Raw genomic sequence first — 25,324 nt, 5'->3', positions numbered from 1 at the left:
TCATTTCTGTGGGTACATATGCCAGGGATGCTTCTGCCAAGACTGATCATCTGGCGACACTGAACATGCTATTTGCAATATTTGTTGGGTGACTCACACCCAGGCACCAGCACCCTGCTCATGATAGGTACCCACAGCACACAATGTGCATTCACATCATGTCTGCATGATCATCTATTAAATTCTGCTCTCAGTTTGCTTTCTGACTACCAAATCACAGACTCACAGAATGTTAGGGGCTGGAAAGGGCCTCAAGAGAACATCCAGTCCAACCCCCTGCCAGAGCAGGAGCACCCAGAGCAGGTCACAGGAACACATCCAGGCAGCTCTTGAATATCTCCAGAGAGGAAGACTCCACAACCCCCCTGGGCAGCCTGTTCCAGGGCTCTGTCACCCTCACAGGGAAATAATTCTTCCTCCTCTTTCCATGGAACTTCCTCTGCCTCAGCTTCCACCACTGCCCCTTGTGCTGTCGTTGGGCATCACCCAGCAGAGCCTGGCTCCAGCCCCTTGGCGTTCACCCTTCATGTATTTATGAGCTCTAATGAGGTCACCTCTCAGTCTCCTCCTCTCCAAGCTACAGAGCCTCAGCTCCCTCAGGCTCTCCTTGTGAGGAAGACGTTCCACTCCCTTCATCATTTTCATGGCTCTGCACTGGACCCTCTCAAGAAGGTCCCTGAGGTCCTTCTTGACCTGAGGGGCCCAGGACTGGACACAATATTCCAGATGTGGCCTCACCAGGGCAGGGTAGAGAGGGAGGAGAACCTCTCTCGACACAGCCCTTCTAATCCACCCCAGGATGCCATTGGCCTTCTTGGCCACAAGAGCACATTGCTGCCTCATGGTCAATCTTCCATCCACTAGGACCCCCAAATGCAGCCCTTTTACCTGTCTGACTTTGTGTCCAAAATGAGCTACATTTGAAGGACTGTTACAAATACTCCAGCTAGCAGGCCTGACCTCTGCAAAGCTGATGATACCTGATGCTCAGTGGCAGACACACAAGCAGGTTCACTTGAGTGAGCTGTGGCAAAAGTGCCTATTTGTGGTACCTCAGAAAATGGCCCAAAATCTAGGGGTGCAAAGTAACTGTGGTCATGCTCTTGTTCTGCCCATCACAGGCAGCTGTGGGCTGGGGCCAGCCAGGGAGGAGGGAAAGTTAATGCTATTCTGTCCATCCACTGGTGTGAATCCACTGATCCACAGCCCCCTTCACTGCCCTGGCACACACCATTCTCTGGTATGAAAGGCACCTCAAGGCAGAGGTATCAGCAGGAAACCTGCATGGTTTTGCTGCACCACAAGAAGCAGTGATGACATCCTTTCAGCACAGCAGTTATATATAAAGTATGGACTCTGGAATCTAAAGCAGGTCTCTCAGTGAAGAATTCAACACCATAGGAGAAACCATGAACTAGCTGAATGTAGCAAATTCATTGCCATGACTCTCAGAGCTGGAGAAGGGTAACTTTCTTCAGATCTCTCCTCATTCTCAGATATGAGAAAGATTTATTTCAGAGGCTTGGACCAGCTCTTTTTTTAGGTCACACTTGCACGTCTCTTTGCTAAATTGGGATTTAGGGAGGAAAGTTTGAGGCTGCTCTCTCCTATTGTTAAGCAGAAGCATATAATTTGTGACTGAAAGAAGTTAAGTGTTACTTAGACTCTGCAAGGGTAACTGAATAGTCATCCATAGACAATCTCAGCCAAAAAGCTGTAAGCTCTTTGCACATGAAAGCCTGCACTTCAAGTCATCAAAACAAGGCCAGAGCTCCAAGTGACAGAGGGTGTTGTGCAAAGGAGTCTTATGTCTGCACTTCCATTTTAAGGATATTCTGCTTCACAGCTCTTTTGCAACAGCAAAGATCCGTTTTGTCCAGGTTTGTTCGAGGTTTCTTATCAGTGGAGGGAAAACTGCCTTTTGCCATCAGTAGGATGTGGTGCCGGGACAAGCCCAGGCATGGGCCTCCTGCCACAAAAAAAGGGAGAGAAGAAAGGGGCAGAATTGGGACAGAACTCCTAGGGCTGGTCCCTGGGGAGCCAAATTTCCTGCTGCCTTGAGAACACTGCTGCTCTTCAGCCCCAGGGTCTGCTAGGCTGTGCACCCTCTGAGCTTTCCAAGGCAGCAGCCAGCTTGGCTTCCTGGGCTCTGACACGAGCAGGGGGGTCACAGCTGCTTTAATGTGGCACATTTTGCTGCACTAAATAATTGACTAGCTTGCTTATGCTTAGCTCCAGGCCAAGTGATTTACTTCAGAATTGTCACTTACTGCTCTGCATGTGGCAGAGCTACAGCAGAGAACATAGGGCTTTTTCCTGGCTAACAACTCACCTGCAAGAGAAATCCCTAGTCCTTTGCATTAGGCAGTGATTCACAGGGATGCAATGACTACCCAGCTGGCCAGCCACCTTACTCTAACAGTCTCCCTGCTGTTAGAAGAGCCTTAAAAATACCATAAAGGTTGTGGTGCATGCTCAGATCTGTGGAGATCTGTGCAAGAGTTGCAGAGCTACAAGTTTTTAGCAGAGTTTGAATGACACCAGCCTAAACAAGCAGATGAGAGGCAACATCACAGTGGCTCTTTTGCCACAAGGGGCAGATATCAGGAGTTTCCAGCCTGTGGAAGATGATAATGTTTCAACTGAAATAGATTAAAACCAAAACCACCTGAGATTAAATTCTTTATTGTACTGCATCCAGTTCTGGAGCCTCTATTACAGGAAGGATCTGGAGGTGCTGGAACATGTCCAGAGAAGGGCCACAAGGATGGGCAGAGGTCCAACCCCAGCAGTCCTATGATTCTGTCATCCTCTGTTACAGAAAATAAACTGTGGGGCTTTGGTTTATTAAAGTGCCTGGCATTGCACATGTTGAGTTGCCAAACCTGCTGTGGCTCTCTGGGCAACCCAGAATATGGAAGATCCTCAAACTACACCTGCCATTGCTAGGAAGCCAATGGTCTGAAGAACTGAAGTGACCTGAAACGTTGTAGGTCAGCTCCATTAGGTGAGTGCAACTGAAACTGCTCATGACCAGTTGCTTTTCCCAGAGTGAGTGAGTCTCCTTATTTCTGCAGAGAAGTGAATTTCCCATTAAAGGTAACCACTCACATGGAAAATTTCCAAGCAACTCTTTTTGCAGCTTGTCTGTCTGGCCAGAGGATCAGTGAGCACCAGGAGTGTGTAAATCATTTGCAGTGCATTTGTTCCGGTCAGTCATGAAATGCTAAACTGTATAGCCAACTCATTCTGACCAGCTTCTTGTCTTTTTCTCTGCACTTCATTTCCCTGATGATTTCTGCAGCTATTTGCTTGAAAAGCCTGAGAGTTATAGCCAAGAGCTGCAGTTAAATCTCTTGAGTTGTAGCAACCACACCTGTCTGATGCCAGTGCTGAAGCTTGGGCTTGAAATCCTTCCCTAATCTAAAAGGAGTCTGGAAAACACAGAAAAGGCCTTTTACCAGTAAGAAAAATGAGACAAAGAAGTCTGATTCCCTGCAGACTCATATGAAACATTTATAGAATCATAGAATCAATAAGGTTGGAAAAGACCTCAGAGATCATCAAGTCCAACCTATTACACAACACCATCTAATCAACTAAACCATGGCTCCAAGTGCCTCATCCAATCCTTTTATGAACACTTCCAGTGATGGTGACTCCACCACCTCCCTGGGCAGCACATCCCAATGGCCAATCTCTCCTTCTGGGAAGAATTTCTTCCTAACATCCAGCCTGAACCTCCCCTGGTGCAGCTTGAGACTGTGTCCTCTTGTTCTGCCACAGGATGCCTGAGAGAAGAGACCAACCCCCACCTGGCTACAACCTCCCTTCAGGTAGTTATAGACAGCAAGAAGGTCTCCCCTGAGCCTCCTCTTCTCCAGGCTAAGCAACCCCAGCTCCCTCTCCTCACAGGGCTGTGCTCCAGACCCCTCCCCAGCTTTGTTGCCCTTCTCTGGACACCTTCCAGCAACTCAACATCTTTCCTAAACTGAGGAGCCCAGAACTGGACACAGGACTCAAGGTGTGGCCTAACCAGTGCTCAGTGCAGGGCAGAATGACTTCCCTGCTCCTGCTGGCCACGCTGTTCCTGATGCAGGCCAGGATGCCATTGGCTTTCTTGGCCACCTGGGCACACTGCTGGCTCATGTTCAGCTTCTGTCAACCAGCAGCCCCAGGTCCCTTTCTGCCTGGCTGCTCTCCAGCCTGTAGCACTGCATGGGGTTGTTGTGGTCATCAGTACTGCAGCCTGAATCCTCTTGAGATCCTCTGCATTTCTCTTAGTTTGTAACTTTGCCAAATCTTCTAATTATCTTCTGACACCTTTTCCCTGAGGATGCCATTAAGCAAAAACAATTTCCAGAAGGTTATGAGTGGGAGGAAGGAAGGGAGAAGGATAAAAAGGGAGGTTTACATTTGCAATGGCTGCTCAAACCTCTTTGCTAAGCCATTAACCATGGCAAGGTTTCCTGCTCTGCTGAACTATGAGCTATTCAGAGTTGACATGAAAATTAAGCAGGGGCAGATGTACCAGGGAAATACATCTGTTGTAAAAGCATTCCCCTCATAAGCCACAAATCTCAAACTTTTCCTGCATACTTCTCTCCATGTGCAATCAGACATGTGCTGCTGATCCTTTACGTCCAGTACAACTATTCAGGCAGTAAGACATGTAAATCAATCAGCTGTTTCTGCAGAACTGCCTTCCCTGGAGCTGAGCTGTGCTGCAACACTGGCTTGCACAGAAGCTGTTCAGCATTCAATAAAGGCAGATGTGGCAAGGTAAGGCAATCTATTAATTGCTTAGAGCATGCTAGCCCCACAAGTAAGTGCCTTCTGAACTGAGACAACTAGGAGTTCACATAGCATCTTCTCCTTATCAATATTACAACCCCCAGGCAGCTGCACCAAACAGGCACACAGATGAGAGCTCATCGAAATGCTGAGACACAAACTAGGCAGCATTATTAAAGTACTTAAAATATCAAGTTAATGATAAAAATATGACTTCTGTTCCTGGTTAGATCCAAGTATGGGAGGAAGAAGATCTTCAGATTTGGATTTGGTGTATACATTATGATTTAGTGAGTCAGAAAGTTAAATAGCAAAGAAAATAACATCAAAACTGTTCAACGTTTTTCAAGTGGAAAGTCAGCAAAGCCACTCACATTCCACCATTCTTCTTCTCACTTAATCTGCTGAATGTTCTTGTGCTCCAATCTGCTCCTAACAATTGTGCTTAGAATATGTTAAGCAGCACAACGCTGAAGACTGCAGGAAAGCTGCACTTTGCTCAGCCATAAACTCCTCAGCTCCTGCCTTTGGAAGAGCCTGCACTCTTTCAAAACCTTACAAGTTTATTAGAGTTGGCATCAAGTCACTTCCATCTTCAGGTGGCTTTGAGCCTTTTCCTTGGGCTATGACAGTACAATTTGAGACACAGCCAACACTAATGTCACACTCACTTGATAGAGGAATTGCTAACCACAGCCTTCAGCTTCAGAACTGCTTCAGCTATGACCTGCAGACCATATCCGTCATGAGCTGTGTTTTCACACTCCTTGTGAGCCCTAGATAAGACTTGTGGTACACTTACAGCACCTGCATTTGCCTCCAACACTCTTTCCATTGCTCCCAACAGCCCTACAGAGCCTTGCTGAGCACTGTGTATCTTGGAGCTGAGGTTGTGAAAAGAGAGAGGAATAAGGAACCACACTGAGTTTCCTTCACCCTCACAACACTCCTCCAAAGAGATAGAATGCATTGAGGGGTTTTGAGGTCTCAGGACAAGAACTGACAAGCGTACACACATGATATTACAGATGTATAACACAGATGTTATTGGAAGTATGTGTCAAATCACAGGGCAAAGATAAGCTCTTCCTCTTGTTCATTTCCTGCCCACAGCCATACCCTATTGTTGGTCTAACTCCTACTGTGCTGGCTTGATTCCTACCCAATACACTGTGGAAATCACAGTATCACAGTATCACAGTTTAACTAAGGTTGGAAGAGACCTCAAGGATCATCAAGTCCAACCTGTCACCACAGACCTCATGACTAGACCATGGCACCAAATGCCACATCCAATCCTCTCTTGAACACCTTCAGGGATGGTGACTCCACCACCTCCCTGGGCAGCACATTCCAATGACCAATGACTCGCTCGGCGAAGAACTTTCTCCTCACCTCGAGCCTAAACCTCCCCTGGTGCAGCTTGAGACTGTGTCCTCTTGTTCTGGTGCTGGTTGCCTGGGAGAAGAGACCAACCCCCACCTGGCTACAACCACCTTTCAGGTACTTGTAGAGGGCAATGAGGTCTCCCCTGAGCCTCCTCTTCTCCAGGCTAAGCAACCCCAGCTCCCTCAGCCTCTCCTCACAGGGCTGTGCTCAAGGCCTCTCCCCAGCCTTGTTGCCCTTCTCTGGACACCTTCAAGTGTTTCGATGTCCTTCTTAAACTGAGGGGCCCAGAACTGGACACAGGACTCAAGGTGCAGCCTAACCAATGCAGAGTCCAGGGGCACAATGACTTCCGGGCTCCTGCTGGCCTCATGATACCTTCAACAAAGATTAAGATTCATAGAATGGGTTGGGTTGGAAGGAACCTTGAAGATCATCCAGTTCCAACTCCTCTGCCATGGGCAAGGACACCTCACACTAGATCAGATTGCTCAAGGCCTCATCCAACCTGGCCTTCAACCCTCCAGGGACCTCCCTGGGCAAACCTGTTGCAGTTTACTTCAGGAAAGCCTCCAAATTGACCCCAGACCATGTTTTACTGTACTACACTCAGCAGCAAAGTTGTCCAGATGCTTACAGTGTGCTTATTTCTGGGCTACCTGCAAAACTCTTAAGCCATTCTGAATAAGGGGAGAAGGATCATTGGACAAACTCTAGGTTGAAGTTTAAGGCTTTAAAGAATCACTGCTCTCGATTGCTTGCCTAGACTTTCATGTTGAAAGAGTTTTAAAATGCAAGACACTGCTTTGCTGTACATGTGAGTTCATGCTAGGAAAGAGAACCTGGAGACCTAGATGTCACAGCCCAGACCTAATCACTGCTGCCTCAGCCAAAGCCTTTTGTTACACTGACACACCAAGGGCATCTGCATGGAGATCCTCTGTAACAGCCTGTTGATTGTGTTGAATGGTATGTGACTGAATAGGGATTTCCCAGAGGTTTCATGAGATCCCACAGAGCACAAAAAGAAGTGACTTTCAGTGAAAGCCAAAAGCCTAATTGGCTTTCAGCTTCAGCCTCAAGTAAGGACAATCCTAGACACTGTATTTAAGGACAAGGAGTTACCAGTCCTCTAACGCAGTCACCTTACGCTAATTCCATGTCAGGGATGCTAGAGGTATGGCCTAATGAAAGCATTCTGCTGCCTCTCCAGCTTTTGAAGCACCCTGTCTCTGAACAACCACCAGTTGCTTGTTTTGCTAAAGAATGTTAACACGAATTTAATATATGAAAACTCTTTGTACTACCTCCCTGCCTTCATCAGCAAACAGGAGACAGGCATTCACTGTGTCACCACAGGGGCCCATGAGGGTCCTCTTCTTTCTTTGTGGTCATAGGAAGCTTTTCACAAAGCCACAACTTAGGTTAAGGCCATTTTGATCAGGTCTGATCAAGTCTTTTGGTGGGGAGAATTTCTGTGTAGATCTGTGCCTCCAGCAGCTGGCCTATAAACTAATTCTTATTTTGGCTTATACTCCAGACTCTGCCACAAGTTGAATTGTTTACAATTAACCTTTTGATTGCTGGATCTTACAAATACAATTCCTGTCTCAAAACATCTTCAAGAAAGACAAACCCAATATACTAAAGTATGGGGGGAAATACATGTGGGCACACCATCTGACCTAATTTGGTTGTCTAGATAGTGGTAGCATCATTAGTAGAATGGAATGGAATGGAATGGAATGGAATGGAATGGAATGGAATGGAATGGAATGGAATAGACCAGGTTAGAAGAGACCTTCAAGATCATTGTGTCCAACCTATCATCCAACACAAGCACCCTATCAAGTCTCCTCCTGAACACCTCCAATGATGGTGACTCCCCCACCTCCCTGGGCAGCCCATTCCAATGGGTAATCACTCTCTCTGTGTAAAACTTCCTCCTAACCTCCGGCCTAAACCTCCCCTGGTGCAGCTTGAGACTGTGTCCTCTTGTTCTGGTACTGGTTGCCTGGGAGAAGAGACCAAACTCTGCTTGTCTACAACCTCCCTTCAGATAGTTGTAGAGAGCAAGAAGGTCTCCCCTGAGCCTCCTCTTCTCCAGGCTAAGCAACCCCAGCTCCCTCAGTCTCTCCTCATAGGGCTTGTGTTCCAAACCCCTCACCAACTTTGTTGCCCTTCTCTGGATATGCTCCAGCAAGTCAACATCCTTCCTAAACTGAGGGGCCAACTCTGTTGTACTTGGTTTATATTAACTTATGCTTTTGTTCCTGGCTGTATCAAAAGGGAAAAGGAGTGTAAGTTTAAAACTTCAGGCAATTAGTTTGCATTGTATTTATTTAATATTTAAAACAGATTAATATAGATTTTATGAAATATCTACACTTCAGTACATTCCTAAATTGCAAGTTATATGTTCAAATTATGCACTGAGGAATGATCTGTGTCCAGTTCTGGACTCCTCAGTTTAGGTAGGATGTTGAGTTGCTGAAGCATGTCCAGAGAAGGGCAACAAAGTTGGTGAGGGGATTGGAACACAAGCCCTATGAGGAGAGACTGATGGAGCTGGGGTTGCTTAGCCTGGAGAAGAAGAGACTCAGGGGTGACCTTATTGCTCTCTACAACTACCTGAAGGGAGGTTGTAGCCAGGCAGAGGTTGGTCTCGGCAACCAGCACCAGAACAAGAGGACACAGTCTCAGGCTGTTCCAGGGGAGGTTTAGGCTGGAGGTTAGGAGGAAGTTTTACACAGAGAGAGTGATTGCCCATTGGAATGGGCTGCCTGAGGAGCTGATGGAGTCACCATCACTGGAGGTGTTCAGGAGGAGACTTGATACGGTGCTTGGTTGCATGGTTTAGTTGATTAGGTGGTGTTGAATGATAGGTTGGACACGGTGATCTTGAAGGTCTCTTCCAGTCTATTCTATTCTATTCTATTCTATTCTATTCTATTCTATTCTATTCTATTCTATTCTATTCTATTCTATTCTATTCTATTCTATTCTATCTTTAGCCAATACAAATGCTCAGTAAATGCAGTGATCTGCCCTGCATGAATAACCTGTACTTTAGTGTCTAGACAATTGGGATTTTAAATTGATCCTGGCATAATGAACTCCTATTCAACCTTTCTCTTGGAAACTGTGCTATGGTAACTAATTCCTACTTAATTCTTGGGTTTTTTTTGCTGGTAGTTATGGTTATTGCAGTACCAACTCACTCTTCTTTTACTTTGTAGAAAGTTAACACCTCCTTGCTCCAGGCAGCAAGGATCACAGTCAGTTAGGCAGACACAGCCTCGATGAATGGGAAGTTAACCCCCCTATTATTTGCCCCATCCTGAACATGGTAATTGCTCATTGTAGCCTCTCTCCTTTGTAACAGGGAGGTTACATTAGCTTGGCTTGGTCTTCTAGAAAGTGAATAATCTTCCAAATCTCCCTTAAACAAGACTGACTTCAGGACCTGTGTGCCATGGAGGGGTTTCATACTTGGTTAATGTAGTTCCCTTAAAAGTGTTTTAACTTTGCATGTTTTTTTGAAAGATTGCTGCAGCAGAGAAGGGAATTCAGATTCCCTGAGCTCCTGGATATCACCTCAAGGGCACTTCTTCTTTTTTATCTTCTGGCTTTGAAGTACAAAGACACACACAGAGAGGCAGTGAGGGTTTGAATGCTGTCAGAGCTAAAAGATCTAAAGCAGGTGGAAGGAACCCAAAGTTTGCTCTTCTGTCAAGCCAGCCATGAAATCTTGAGATACTCCAGGAGATGATCTAGCAGATCATGACCTGCTTCCCTTGCCATCTCTCCCAGGCATTTACATGTTGTGCAAATCACTGCACAATCTCACTGCACAATCTCACTGCTTATGAAATATTTCTGAGATAGGGAACTACAGTCTGCATTTTGTGAACAGTGGAGTGAAGCAGAGAGAAGATGAATGATTTGCCCAGAGTTCAACAGAGGCTGGATAAGAGAGTCAAAAAATAATCTGTGCAGATCTTATCCTCTAAGATGTGCAACTGCATAGAATTTGTCGTCCTCCCCTACTGAAAAGCAGCCATGAGCTACTTGGGAATTATAGGCACAAACCATGATTTAAATGTTATTCCCTTGGGTAATTTGCAAGTGAAAACATCACAAAATAGGTGGTTCTCAGTACCCAAATCACTTTTACTGGAAGGTGCATTCCTACAAGGTTTATGAACACCTGTGCAATTTACATCCAGCTGACACAGCCTGGCTTGTCTGAAGCACCTTTCTTCTTGACTTGCTTTCTAAAACCAGCCTGATGTCTTTTCTGTTCTTAGGCACAGTGAGTAGCTCTGTAACTGTAAGAGGGGAGCACTTACTCAGTATTGTGTGTATCGATGGTGTGAAAAAGTTCATGCAGTTCTTCTCCACTCAGAACTCCGTCATCAAAGTAAGCCTTGAATTCATCAAAGGACAGCTTTCCGTCGTCTGAAACAATGGAGAAAAGGAAAGTGCCTTAGTTTCATTCATGGGTTTGCTTGTTTACTTCATGCAGTAGAAGGGAAAACCTATGAAAACCTCTAGCTCTGCAGATTAAATGTAGAGACTTAACATGTTTGATCAAGACACATAAAGAACATGATGCATCAGCTTTAGCACAAGAGTTCTCAGTTTGCCTACTAACTTATCCTGCCTCCATTTAATCTTTCACACAAATATGTGTTTGGGTGTGGGAGGTCTCTCCTGAAGTACATCATCACAGTCCTGTCTTTGTCCTGATCCCATTCACTGTGGCTTTTCCTCATCCTACCTCATGCTTCCTCTGTGTGCTTTCTGCTCCCTTGTTTCTGTGCAGATCAGTGATCCCCTGAGACTGAGGACAGAGAAAATGCAGGGAATGAAAAAGCAAACATTTCTTGAAAGAACATGTTAGTTCAACTAAAATGTCTTCAGCTCTCTAGAGCTATCTATTTCCTTTCCCTTTTCTTCCTCTTTCTTTCTTCTGCTCCCAGCATCTCACATGGGAGACTGAGAGGCCAGTGCACAATTCAATAGCAGCAGGGCTCTGACCCTGGCTCTCCTCTCTAGCTAAGGACACGAATCAACACGCTGCACTGATCTGCAACACTTTGATTTTCTTCATAAAACACACAATTTCTACTTGCCAGCTTGTCATTCACCTGGAGATTACACTGAAATACAGAAATATGAAAACTGGTTTGGGCCTAAACCAGAGGTTAGCCAAAATCAGATGGATTTTCAGATGCAGATTGAATTGGCCTTTTAATACACGCTGAAGCTCAATGACAAAGAAGTTAACTTCATTCTCTAGGTATCTGCTGTTCTCATGTTTGGGACAAACCCAATCATCATCACATGGTGTGACCGTTTGATCATCATCTGTAACATGATCATGTAGTTTGGAAAGTTTGCAGAACTAAGGGGAATCAAAGGAAGGGGAAGTACCATTTAGAAGAACAGTAATGGGATGCACATTAATTCAAGAAGAGAAAGTCTTTATTGCAATTTCTACTCCATTATTTAGTGGAGTCTGTTTCACCTATTTTTAAAGTTAACCTTAATTACAGCAAGCCCTTGACTACAAGACAGATTTCCTGAGATGAAATGTGTTAAGCAGATTAATTCATCTGGTGTTTTCAGGATGTTACTCCTGTGGACTGAGACTCTACCCTCCTTTTGTCAGACAAACCTCTGCTCAACACTAGGCTGGAAGTGAAGAGAAAGTTCTTCACTGAGAGAGTCATTCATCATTGGAATGTGCTGCCCAGGGAGGTGGTGGAGTCACCATCCCTGGAGGTGTTCAAGAGGGGATTGGATGTGGCACTTGGTGCCATGGTCTAGTCATGAGGTCTGTGGTGCCAAGTTGGACTTGATGATCTTTGAGGTCTCTTCCAACCTTAGTGAGACTGTGATACTGTGATTTCTAAAGAGTATTCCAGTAATTCTTACAGCATTTCACCAAAGAAGGGATGATGCTTATATCTTGCCTCACTTAGGCATGTCTGATACTGCCAGAGAAGTTGCTGTACTTCAGATGTTCCTTGCTTTTAAGGTGTGCCACAACTTGGACAGCCTGTCCCACTCACAGGCTGGCTGTGGTTGCAGTGACAGAAGTAGCAGACTTTGACTGTTGGTTGGTTTGGAAAGCAGGCCCAGTCAAATCACAGAATACCAAGTTGGAAGGGACCTCAAGGATCATCTAGTCCAACCTTTTTGGGAAGAGCCCTAGCCTTTGTTCACTCTGGCCTCTGCTCATAGCCCAAAGACTATTTAAACAACATACAACAGCCAGCACAACTGTCTTTTTCCTGACTACATGATTCAAAGCTGAGGAGAAGGAAGCTTCTGTGTGCTGAAAGGATCCAGAGCCCAGATGGGGATTTGAATGGCATTGTACAGAAAGTGATGTGAGAAACTAACCAGCACTTGTCAGCAGGATGTTAAAAACATGAAAGAGGTTTGTAAAGTTGACCCCACAGAAGGCCACAAGATTTCATCAGGGATCCCTCAAGCAGCAGCTGCCATCTGCTTCTGTCCTGAAGAACAATTTTCACTTCTTCACTCTACAGGCTTCAGAAGTGCACATGTCTGCAGCTTCATGAAAACAGGGCAGCCGGTTCCTCCTTGGCCAGTGTAGTGAGTTTTAAATGCAAGACCAATAACCACTAAGCAAAAGTCAAAGCAAGAAGATCCACCTTTTCATTTACTTACAGGTTTGGCTAAATGGTAGCAAAGTAATCATTTACCTGAGCTGAGCCTTTGCACGAAGCATGAGGAAGATTTTTCTAACCCCAACACTTTTTGGCTCTGTTGTAGCTAGTACTAAATCTAAATTCACAGGTCTTTCTCTTCTAGTAACACAATGAATCACTGTAGGGCAATAAAAATCATAGGGGATAAGACTAAAATGTCCTAAGCACCAGACCAGTATACAGCATAGCATGGCCTCGTTTTACAGTGGTGAAGAACCTGTTACAAAGGCAGGTTCTGCATCACATGGCTAGAGGCTGCACAACCGCATGCAGATTTGAAGAGCAGAGCTGAGGAGCTTCCTCACTCTTTTACTTACTGTTGTTTCATCATTTCTTTGACTTGAGTATATGGCTTCAAGTACCTAATCTTAAAGAGGCTTCCAAATTGTATAAATGGCTGCTTCAGCAAAAACATTTTGAAGTGTTTAACGTGAAGAGACAGATTGTAGCTGGAGATAATCATCCTTACTATCAAAATAAACCGTCAAGATCTACAAGAGCTAAACCCCAAGATGGCACAGTGCTGTTGTTGAAGGTAGGCAATTTTCTTTGACAGAGCTGCCATGATTACCTAATTGGGAAGCTAAATACATCTGCCATTTGGCACTAGTTACACAGAAGGAAGAGCAAATACTGAGTGTGTGGAAGCGGCGTCTTTTCACAGCTCTGCTTCCTTTGGCTCACACAGATGCAATCAATTGTTTTATTAAACTGCCTCTGCAGCTCCAGCCTCTGCTGGGGAGAGTGATTTGCATGGAAGTTAAACACATGCTTAAACCAGTGCTTTTTGGCAGCTTTCCTGAGATAAACATATGATGAGTTTGCTCATAGGACAGGCTGGGTATGACACAAAACCAAACATGTCTGTTCATCTCTCAAGATCGCTGACTTACACCCATCCAGAAAATCAGTGACCTGCCAATGACCAGGCTGGGCCCTTTACCTCTTTTCTTTACATTTTATCATCCAGGAGCAGACCTTGCCTTTTGCTACATTGCTGTTTGTTCTAGGTGACATTTTGAATGCTACTGATATCGACTGACACATCACTGAGCTTGTTGCTGGCAAATCCTGGGGAGGTTTGAACCTGTCTGGTTACCTACAGACTTCATACAGTTACATTTACTGAAGAAAGCTCTGACTCTCCAAGGGATTTCTTTGATTTCCTCTAACTGTTTTGTTAGTATAGCTGGGGACTCAGGCACTGGTGGCCCCAGGCTTCCACAGTTCTCAGACCCAACCCCTGACAAGCGCTCCCTGTGATGTTTAATGGAAGACACGTTTGCCAAGCCAGGGCTGGTTTTTTTCAAGTGTCAAGAATGACTTTTATTTTAAAGGCTGCATTACACATTCCCAGCACCACCTCCCTGGGGCACACCTCGCTGCCCTCAGAGCACCCAGATAAATAGCATCTGCTTTAAGTGCTTCAGAGCAGCTGAGCAGAAAGTTCTATTATAGATGCTTCAATCCTTGCCACTGGCAAGGCGAGGGGGATGGATGATTCATGAAAGACAAGCTTCTCTGAAGCCATGCATCCCTCAAATCAACCTTCAGCAGTGTTTGCCTTGACAACATTATCCCAAAGAAGCTGTTTTGCCAGCCTTGCTTGCTTTCCTGTATCTTGTCTGACATCTTTCAAATGCAGGGTTACTTGAGAAACAGGCATGGCTGCCCCCCCTCCCTGAATCCAGAGCATTCCTTGACTGGCAGGCAAAAATACAAACAATAACATTTCTCTCCCTGTGTAGCACTCCCCAGTCTAGAAATGTATTTACAGAGTGTTTTAGGAGAGCCTTCCTCCGGGGCTCAATTTCCTTCTTTCCATTTATTTCAGTAAAATTCCTCTCTGTGGATGTTTGTATGTGTAAAATAGGACCAAGCTGTATCCCCTAGCCAGTCCACTCCAGCAAGGGGACACGTTTTGAATATCTTATCAATTCAATAGACAGCAGCATACCTGACAAAGGAAAGGGCTTAGGTTTAGAAGTAGGCTAGTTGGGGATATCCCTATTTACTGCTGGGGGTTGGACTAGATGGCCTTTAAAGGTCCCCTTCAATTCAACGCATTACATGATTTTGTCTTTATTGGAATAATAATGTTTGGAATTTGGAGCACAGAGTCAAGGAGATGGGGTGGGAAATTAGAGCCTGGACTCTGAAACAAGAGCTGGGCTGCTGGAGGCAGTCCACAGGCTAGCCAAGAACCTCATCAGATGCCAAAGCATGATAGGAAATACTGTCTCAGGGGGAAATGCTGAAATCAAGGCCTTGGCAAGCCTGCCTTTGGTGTAACTAGGATTTTCCTTGCAACAAAGTTTAATCTCCTACATGGGGAGTTGCAGTCCCTGGATGTGTTCAAAAAGGGACTGGACATGGCAGTTGGTGCCATGGTCTAGTAGTCATGAGGTGTTGGGTTACAGGCTGGACTTGAGGATCTTTGAGGTCTTTTCCAACCTCATTGATTCTGTGATTCTATGGTTCTTTGCCATAAACTTCAGAGAGCATTCAGGCCAGCTCTGGAAGTTCGCTTCAGGGTGATTCAAGAAATCCCCTTCCTGAGGTGCCTCTCCTGCCTCTAGAAGGCATATTCACTCACTGCTCTGGGATGGCTACAAGGTGTTTTCCCTGAGAAGTCACCACCTGAGGACTGCTCTGGTAAGGCAGCTATAACCCTGCCAAAGCTCACTTGGAGAGCTGCGAGCTGGTAGAAGGGCCTCCTGCAAAGTCAGTGTTTTTCCTGCAATGGCACTGCCAATAAACAACAAATATGAAAACACTGATTTTGATCTCTACAGAACTGACTCTGGAGTGAGCATTGTGAGATTTCCTCTTGATTATCATACAGGTGCAGCTCAGTGGCTTTTTGGCCTTGTTGGATGACTCAAGGGTGCATGCTGCGTGAATCAGAGCATTTGGAAGTGAGAGGATGCTGCTGCTCTGTGTGCCTTATTTCAAACAATTTTGGATCTATAACTTCCAGTTTTCTGTTGGGTGGGTTCACATGGAGGTTTTAGAGTGGGACTGAAACTTGCAGAGACGAGGAGATTTAGGTTGGATGTTAAGAACAAATTCTGCACCATGAGGGTGGTGGAACACTGGAACAGGCTGCCCACAGAGGTAGTTGAGGTCCTATCCCTGGAGATAATCAAGGTCAGGCTCAAGGCCCCGAGCAACCTGATCTAGTGGAGGATGCCCCTGCTCATTGCAGGGGGGTTGGACTGGATGACCTTTGGAGGTCCCTTCTGACCCAACCCATTCTGTGATGCTATATACTCTTAGGGGCATGGAAAAGCTTTCAGTGAGTGTTTGTTTGAAATTGCAGAGAAAAAGTGAAACCAGGTATGTGCTGGTTCTGGCATTGATAACATTTTGTTGCAGGTCTGTGCTGGGTGTTTGATATTCAGGTTTGGGCATCTCTAGAGCTTTAGTCTTGCTTAGTCAGTTTGAAAAAATTCCCTTGTTTAGTTGCAGTCCTTCCTGAGTGCCTGCAGCATGCAGTTTATTGTGCCTTTTCGTAACAGCTGACTTGTATTTACAAATCAATGACAGGTTCTTCATATAAACCATCTCTCCCTAACCTGTCATTATTAGAGCTGACCTTTTTAGGGCTCCTGCTCGGAGCTGATCTGAGAGTTTGGGGGCAGGAACTATAAGTTTGGAACAAGGCCATAACCAAACACCAATTCCAAACTTGTGGAGAGAGGCAGCTGAGAGGTCCTCCTTCTGGAGGCTGTTCTGGGGGTCATTCCCTCCTCCCTCCAGCTTTGTCTGGGCGGCTGTTTTCACACTGAAAAGTGCTAAGAGGAGGTTTATACACCAGGGCACGCTGTGTTCCCAGATCAGGAGAGGAGGCTTTCTCATTTGTTTTCACTATCACAAGAGATTGGCAGCAGCCAGGCTCCCCACACCAAAAAGCTGGGTAAGGTAGAAACTCTGCTAAAAGGAAAGAGCAGCCCTCTTCCCATCCTCCCAGGGAAAGGAGCCACACCATGGTGTGGCAAAGGCAGGGTACTGCTCTTCAGTTACTCTGTGGTCAGTGTCAAACCATCAGTGTTGGAGCACCTTCCCTCAGCTGAGAGAAGACTCACCCTTTCATTCTCAGTAAATCATGACCTTTCTGCTTCTCCATTTTGACTTCCAGACTGTTTGTGATTGGATTTCATAGTATCAGTCAGGGTTGGAAGGGACCACAAGGATCATCTAGTTCCAACCCCCCTGCCATGGGCAGGGACACCCCACACTAGATCAGCCTGGCCACAGCCTCATCCAGCCTGGGCTTAAACACCTCCAGGGATGGGGCCCCAACCACCTCCCTGGACAACCCATTCCAGGGCTTCACCACTCTCATGGGGAAGAACTTCCTCCTCACCTCCAGCCTGAATCTCCCCACCTCCAGCTTCATTCCATTCCCCCTAGTCCTATCACTCCCTGAGATCCTGAGCAGTCCCTCCCCAGCCTTCCTGTAGCCCCCTTCAGATACTGGAAGGCCACAATGAGGTCACCTCAGAGCCTTCTCTTCTCCAGACTGAACAGCCCCAACTCCTTCAGTCTGTCCTCACAGGAGAGGTGCTCCAGCCCTCTGCTCATCCTCCTGGCCCTGCTCTGGACACCTTCCAGCACCTCCAAATCCCTCTTGTAATAGAAGCTCCAGAACTGGAGGCAGTACTCCAGGTGGGGTCTCAGCAGAGCTGAGCAGAGGGGGAGAATCACCTCCCTTGCCCTGCTGGCCACACTTCTCCTGATGCAGCCCAGGATCTGATTGGCTTTGTGGGCTGCAAGTGCACACTGAGAGCTCCTGTTGAGCTTCTCCTCACCAGCACCCCCAAGTCTCTCTCCTCAGGGCCACTTTCCAGCCACTCACTGCCCAGCCTGGATTTGTGCCTGGGATTTCTGCAACATGGCCCATACCTGGATTTCCATTCCTGTGCTAACAGGAGGGAGCTGCAGCATGAGGCTATGGTAATAGAGCACCTGTCAAAGCTGCATGGTCAGGAGAGGCCCTTGAGTGACCCTTGCCAACAACTGGTCTTGTTTCATTTTGCTGCAAATCACTGCAAGGCCAAAGGGGTGTCCTGCATCCTTCTTAGCACATCAAAAGAGAAGACAAAAAGGCCTCCTGCATGCAGGTGCTGCAGTCACACTTACATGGGGCAACCACTGCTGCCTGTGAGATGAGGCAGGTTAAACATTCTCTTGATGAGGAAAGACTGTGTTTGGCAATACCAGCTCCCCATGTTTCTCTATTCTCTCTCTTGCAGGCTAGGGACAAGATTTTACTTTGTGAGAGGAATTTACTGAGGTTGATTTTGGTTTAAATTGAATTTCTCCTTGTAGCTGGAGTGTCTCCATGTGCTTTCCTTTGAACACGTGGAGGTTTGTAAAGTAAATGTGACCAAAATTTCACATTGACATGCAAACCTGAAACTTCTCCTTGCCAAAAGGTCAGTGTGCAACAGCTCACCTTTATGAAATGACTTTTGGGGTTTTTTCCCCTCCCTCAGGGTTTTCTGTTGCTTCTGTCAATATTATGAACCATATATATGCCTTGTCCTCCCTCTAATATAATCACACAACCTTTTCAGTTATTAGAGGGGTGTGGATCTGCTCCATACAGAGCAGAGCTGCTCAGCCATTAAATAAGAACTATAGGCAGAGTTTATGAAGCTGATCCTACTGTGGAAGCTGTGCCTAGCTGCTATTTCCAGGAGCAGAAGGGTAAAAGAACAAGACGTGTGCCTGGGCTGGCAAAGAAAAGAGCCAACATTAGTTTGGCTCTTTCAAATGGAGGAATGACTGATGAAAGAGCTCCTCAGTTGAACCCAGCTGCAACAAACCACTGCAGTATTTTCAAGTAACAGCAATGCAGCAGGTTCTCTTGGCTTTTTGGATCTCTTATATTTTCCTTGCAAGAACAGTTGCCTTTCCTTGTTGTGGGAGGCCAACCTGAAGTCCCACAGTCCCTAAATTCCCAGTAAGAATGCTGTCTCCTCTCATACTCTTATTTATCAGCTCGATCCACTTGTTGCTTGATGGATATTTTTCTTGCTGTCAGGGAAGTATCTAGTCAGGTTTTGGGGTATTTTAATCTCAGAAAGAGAATTAATATGGCAACTTTGAGAGAGTCCAGCTAAAAGTGTATGGGATGAGTTACCAGGGCAGTGCCATGCACAGTAACTTGGTGCTTGTTACTGTAAACCAGAGCTTGGTTTCCCTAAGCACAGAAGGGTGACACTGACAACGTATCCTAGTCATTAGCAAAAGCTAACCTGTGTTAACAGGTAAGTGTTCACATATTCAATAAGCTTTCTGAGAAGGTTCTTAACTTCCCAGCCTGAAAGTGGTTCTCCTCCATACGAGAGTGACATGAGCTTGTGCAGTGCTAGGTTTGCCTTCAGATACCTGAGCATACACTTTATCGAACCTGCACCATATCTATTTTCTGGGGGCTGACTGTAAATGTCTTGTCAGGGTTCATTCAGTCTGAGCTGTGGGTTTGAGTCTCTTCAGTGCTCTGGGGAAAAGGCTGAAGTCTGGCCTGTGCTTCTGCAAGAAGCTGCACCTCTCTTCTCTGTGCACTTTGGGAATTACAGTGCTAAATAATTGTGAGCTTGTGTTTCCTCCTTGTGCTGCCAGATCTAACTCTGCTTATCTGAGTTAAGTATAAACACTGATATGCCAACTGCAGAGCTACAGCAGCTCTTCTTAGCCCCAGCCATACTGAATCTCACCCCCTGTGTGACCCAGGGACATAGCAGTGGTTTCATTTCCCTGCTGGGCTTTGCGGCACAAAGATGACAAGGTAACTTGTCTACAATTGTGCACCGATTCTGAGAAGGGAAAAGCTTTCAAGGCAGATTCAAGACCATGACTAGGTAGACAAGCAAAAAATACCTAGCTGTTACACTTGTCCCTAGAGCAGGGAGCTGCCCCTGCTGCAGCCAGAATAGAAGCATTGGTGAAGCCTTACAGCACTATGCTTCAACCTGTTGGGGAAAAATATATGTGGGGAGAAATCAGACAGTATCACGAGGCACAACTTCTGATTAATAACAATAAACTCATGACTTTTGTGTTATGAATATGAGTTGAATGCAATGCAGAATAAACACCTAGCTGCAAAATGTAGGAAAGAAGCCTGGTTGCTGGATACAGCCCACAGTGGGTTTAAGAAGTGATGAAATGTAGCTACTAACAGGTATTTCAAACCTTCCTGTCAAGACAATGTCACTCACAAAACACATGCACACCCAAAGTGCAAGTCAAACACACCTACCAAACCGTGACAGCACAAGATCTGCCCATAAAGAACCCACAGGGAGGATCACTGCACAACAAAATACATTGCATTGAACGTGTAGAAAACACAAACTGTCATCAGGGACGGCTGGCTTTCGTGTTAGCATGCTTAGAGAATGACTTGAAGTGTTTCAAAATAACATAAAATGCTGAATTAATGATGGATTTATTTCTTTCCTGTGAGAGGAGGGAAGACACATGACCAGTCTTACCATTCTTGTCTGCTCTTCTTAGTATCTAAACAAAAAAAGAGAGAGAGAACAGAATCAGTGGTTATTTTAAGGGGTAGTGGCACAGAAAGTGGACACTTACAGTCTGAGCTCTGCATAATATTTCCACAAGTACATAAAATTGAAAAGCCCTCAGCATGTCTCCACCCTTCCCTCACAGGGTATTGCATCCTTTAACTTCTCCTGTGCTGTGTGCCCTCAAATCCAAGACCAATGGGAAACAGCTTTATTATCTCCTTTGTGTATGGCTTGTAAGGGCACAAGATCTGTGCTACCACAACACTGGATTCAGAGCTGAGAGATGTGGTTTGAAGAAGCAGAGCAAAGATGATAGCTGGGAGGATGTGCTGAACATCTGAGATGGTGAGACAGGCTCAGGGGTACTGTGGGTGGAAGAAGCAAAAGAATAAGTCAAGAGAGGAGCTGGGTAGCATGAAGGCATCAGACTGGATGTGGGAAGCAGTGAGATGAGATGAGATGTGTAGGAGCATATCTGAGGATTGCTCTGGTAGGAAGTAGAAACCAGATACAGAAGAAAATGGAGAGGGAAACTTAGAGGTTTATAAGCTGGGAAGGTGCCTGCTGTAGATCTTTCCCTGCAATACTTCTGTCACAAACTTCTGGTGGCCCTGGCTTACTCTCATGGTGTGCAGGTCTGCCTGTTCTCCTCACTGGAAAGGGCACCTACTGGCAAAGTTATTTAAATGGAGTTGAGTCTGTAACTCCTTGTGCAAAGACCAGGACTGATCCTGGGGGCTGCATCCTGTGAGAAGACATGACCGATCCCGCCAGGCTGCCATCGGCAGAGGGACACAGCACCAACCAGAGCTGTGTGCAGGCGTACTGGCCCTGTCCTGCTGCCTCCGACATGCCAGTGTGCCTGCTGGCCTCTGCTGATGCCTCACCACAGGTATCACCACAGGAGTCCCTAGTTTGGAGAAGAAATTGTGGATACAAACTGGAAACAATGGGGAGGGGGGTCGCCTCCAATTTCTTTGCTTCCTGCTCTCCAGATGAGGTGGCTCTGCTGTGGCATGGATCACAGTGTGACACTTCTGACACATGCAATTGCCACCTGCTATTACTCTGCTGTTTTCAAAGCCCCCATCGCTGCTTCAGCCTGAGACACAATTGGGAATCCATGGGCAATGCTATAGGAAGTTTAGGCAAGGGAAGAAAGAAGATATTCCAAATAGAATTCCTGTCAATGCTATGAATCATAGAATCAAACAGGCTGGAAAAGACCTCAGAGATCATCAATCCAACCTACCACCTATCATCTCATTACAACAAAACCCGGGCTTCAAGTGCCACATCCAGTCCTTTTTTGAACACCTCCAGGGACAGGGACCCCAACACCTCCCTGGGTAGCCCATTCCAATAGCCAATTACTCTTTCTGGGAAGAACTTTCTTCTCACCTCCAGCCTAAACTTCCCCTGGCACAGCTTGAGACTGTGTCCTCTTGTTCTGGTGCTGGCTGCCTGGGAGAAAAGACCAACCCCCACCTGGCTACAAACTCCCTTCCCTGAGCCTCCTCTTCTCCAGGCTAAGCAACTCCAGCTCCCTCAGCCTCTCCTCACAGGGCTCTGCTCAAGGCCTCTCCCCAGCCTTGTTGCCCTTCTCTGGACACCTTCAAGTGTTTCGATGTCCTTCTTAAACTGAGGGGCCCAGAACTGGACACAGGACTCAAGGTGTGGCCTAGCCAGTGCTCAGTCCAGGGCACAATGACTTCCCTGCTCCTGCTGGCCACACTGTTCCTGATACAGGCCAGGATGCCATTTGCCTTCTTGGCCCCCTGGGCACACTGCTGGCTCGTGTTCAGCCAATTGTCCACCAACACCCCCAGGTCCCTTTCTGTTTGGCTGCTCTCCAGCCACTCTGACCCCACCCTGTAGCACTGCCTTGGGTTGTTGTGGCCAAAGTGCAGAACCTGGCACTTGGACCTGTTAAATGCCAGTAAAGGAAAGAGTTTCAAAATGGGCACATATATTTTTGAGAGCTGACAGTAATGGAACTGTTCTCTGGTTTGATAAACTTCTTGTAGCATTTAAACAGCTTTTCCAGCACATGCCATAAGTGCTCCACTCCTAGAGGTGAAACCAAATGAGAAACCTAAGGATGGAGGTGCCAGGCTGTAGCAGAGCATCTTCATGACTGTATTCTGTAGGGTGGGCTTCCCACCCATGGGAACCCACATCCAGGATGGGTCACGAAGGGGTCTCTAAGTTTACAGCACATAAAGTGTGTAATAAACTTGGTAAGATGACACTTTCCCTCCCTGTATATCCAACTAAAATCATATAATGCAGCTCTGGTTTCAGTGTCCAGATTTAGAGGTTTTAAGTGTTCACTCTTCAGCTGGAAATTTTCTCCTAATAAGAGCTAAGGGCTCTTAGCAACACAAAGGAAAGATCATTAGAAGCATTATTAGAATAAAATTAAAGTTCCTACAATCCCTAGCAGGTAAAATACAGTCCTAGGTTTCTGGCAGGTTTGGCTGGGTTTGGGGGGGAACTGCTGTTTCTCCTGTCTCACTGGCAAGGAGCCTGGTTTCAATTTTGTGCCACCTGAAGGACAGGTCAGCCTGCTTCCCCAGGTACCTGCTTCCATGCTGCCTGCAGGATTTGGTGCTGCTCTGGAATTAGTAAGTCTGTAAACAGAGGGCAAAGCCAGTGTGATGAAAGGTTTTAAAGCCTTTCCGCTGGAAGCTGTGTGAGATTTGGAGAAGGTGGAAAACCAAGATGCTCTGAGATTGAATGGCTTTCTTCTGCCGCCCATACCACAGGGGCTAGACCTGAAACCCTGCTCCTCACTTCTCAGGTGCCTCTGAGATGCTGAACCCTTGGCAATGGTCTAGCACAGCATCTCTGAGGGGTAGGATGGTGTGGTGTGCAGGAGGGCATCTCCCTGGGCTTTCCCTCAATGGGCTGAGGGGCTCAGGGATGCACCTCGAATCCATCAGGGTTTAATGGGAGTGGAGGGATCCTGCACAGTCTGGGGAAAAGAAACTTTTGCAGAATGTGAAACTCTTCAATGAAAAGGACAGGGAAAAAATGAAAATAATATCAATCTGAGCAATGCATTATGAGGGGTGACAGCATTTCCCCCCAGCCCCTCCCCTCACCACCCCCAGCTGCTAACCTGCTCCCCCCACACATGCATGTCATCGACAGCAAACTCATTCCTCACATTAACGTTTAAATGGTAAAGACACTTGGAAGGAAGAAAGAAATGAAAGGGGAAGGAAGGAAGGGGAAGGGAGAAAGGAAAGAGAAGACATAGCTTTGCTGGACTTCACTCACTTGCACCCTAAAGAGGAAATCGCCCCTCCGGCGTGGGGAGGGGGGTGGAAAAAAACCCCCAAAACCCAAACAGGCAAAAGGGGAAGTCAGGGGGGAAAAGGGAAACAAAAAATGAAACCCGAAAGTCTCTCCGAGCCCTGACGCTTGCACTTGGTGCCTGTGCTGGAAGGGGAAGCTCACGCCAGGGTGCCGCGTACTCACATCGCGGAAGATGCGCATCCCCGCTCCCAGCTCCGCCGCCATCCGCCCGCCGCAGCCGCCAACACCGCCCGGGGCGGCGGGGCCGGGACAGCGGCGCAGGGGCTCCGGGGGGTGCGGCAGGACCGCCCCTCCGGCCCCGGGGATGGCTGCTTTGCCGGGGGCCGAGCCACACGCCCCGCCTCGCCCGGCTCTGGAGAGGCAGCGCCGAAGAGGCTGGAGAGGAGGCGATGCTGCTTCCCCTCCGCGGGGGCTGCGGGAATCATCTGTCCCATCCCGCTCCGCAGCCGCCTTGTCGCATCTCAGTGCCTAAAGCAGCTGTCTCCCCATCAAAGCAGCTCGTTTCTTGCAGCCTGTCGGTTGAGGGTTTCACCACCATCGTGGCTGCTTTTGCCTTACACAGGGTCACTGAGCATGTCGTGGAGTCTCTGCAGAGCGGAGGGGTGATGGGGCACGGCTGTGCTTTTGCAGGCCTGTGGCCCACACCGCGGTAAGCTGGGCTCTTCAGAAGCACTGGAGCTTCAAAAGAAGGTCTTTGAGTATTCTGTGGAGCTGCATAGGTTTAAGTTTGGCGTTAGGAGGAAGTTCTTCACAATGAGTGGTGGAATACTGGAACAGGTTCCCCAAGAAGGTGGTAGAGGCTCATCCCTGGAGACAGTGAAGGTCAAGCTCGATAGGGACCTGAGAACCTGAAGGCATCCCTCCTCAATGCGGGGGCAGTTGGACAAGATGACCATCAAGGGTTCTTTCCATCATTCTGTGATTCTACATACCCCTCAAAGTGGCCTGGCTGGAAGAGAGCAGCTGTGAGGGACAACTCCACAGTGTTATTTCAGATGTGTGCCAAGGGGTTCCTGGACACTGTGTAAGGGGGACTTTGTCCTCTCACCACACACCACTGGGGAATGGCATTGCAGTTATACATTATATACTCCTACAATATTCTCTTACTCCATATGACATATTCATTTCCTGGTTAGGAAAGCCAAAGCAGAGATTGAATCGAATCTAGCCAGGGAGGTTAAAGGGAACACTAGGAACTTCTACAGGTATATGAATGGGAAGAAGAAGCCTAGGGAAGGTGTGGGCCCCCTCAGAAAGGAAACTGGGGACATGGTCACAAGTGATGAGGAAAAGGCTGAGGTACTCAATGACTTCTTTACCTCAGTCTTCACTGCAAGGGCCTCCAGCCACACTCCTGATGTTATGGAAGACAAAGCCAGGGATGGGGAGGAAGAACTGCCCATGGTAAGTGCAGATCAGGTTGGTGATCACCTGAAGAACCTGAAATTGTTCAAGTCCATGGGACCCGACGGGATACACCCACGGATGCTGAGAGAACTGGCAGAGGAGGTTGCTAAACCCCTCTCT

General features: G+C 46.9%; 1 protein-coding gene across 1 annotated transcript in view; it reads right to left on the bottom strand.

Annotated features, from left to right (window-relative positions):
* The window catches only part of NECAB1 (N-terminal EF-hand calcium binding protein 1), a 59,558-nt gene extending 35,454 nt beyond the window's left edge, over positions 1-24,104 (bottom strand). The window contains exons 1-3 of the mRNA XM_068165873.1: positions 23,957-24,104; positions 20,435-20,459; positions 10,533-10,641 (exon numbers count right to left, since the gene is read on the bottom strand). Coding sequence (XP_068021974.1) covers positions 10,533-10,641; positions 20,435-20,459; positions 23,957-23,998 — 176 coding nt within the window. The 5' untranslated portion in view covers positions 23,999-24,104. The remainder of the gene's footprint in view (positions 1-10,532; positions 10,642-20,434; positions 20,460-23,956) is intronic.
* Between the last annotated feature and the right edge of the window lie 1,220 nt (positions 24,105-25,324).

The sequence above is a fragment of the Melanerpes formicivorus genome, unplaced genomic scaffold (genome assembly GCF_026170545.1).
Source record: "Melanerpes formicivorus ecotype bairdi unplaced genomic scaffold, bMelFor1.0.p_v2 SCAF_94, whole genome shotgun sequence".
Classification (NCBI taxonomy): Eukaryota; Metazoa; Chordata; class Aves; order Piciformes; family Picidae; genus Melanerpes; species Melanerpes formicivorus.
Note: the sequence above shows the minus strand (reverse complement) of the source record. Positions and strands in the feature narration are given on the sequence as shown.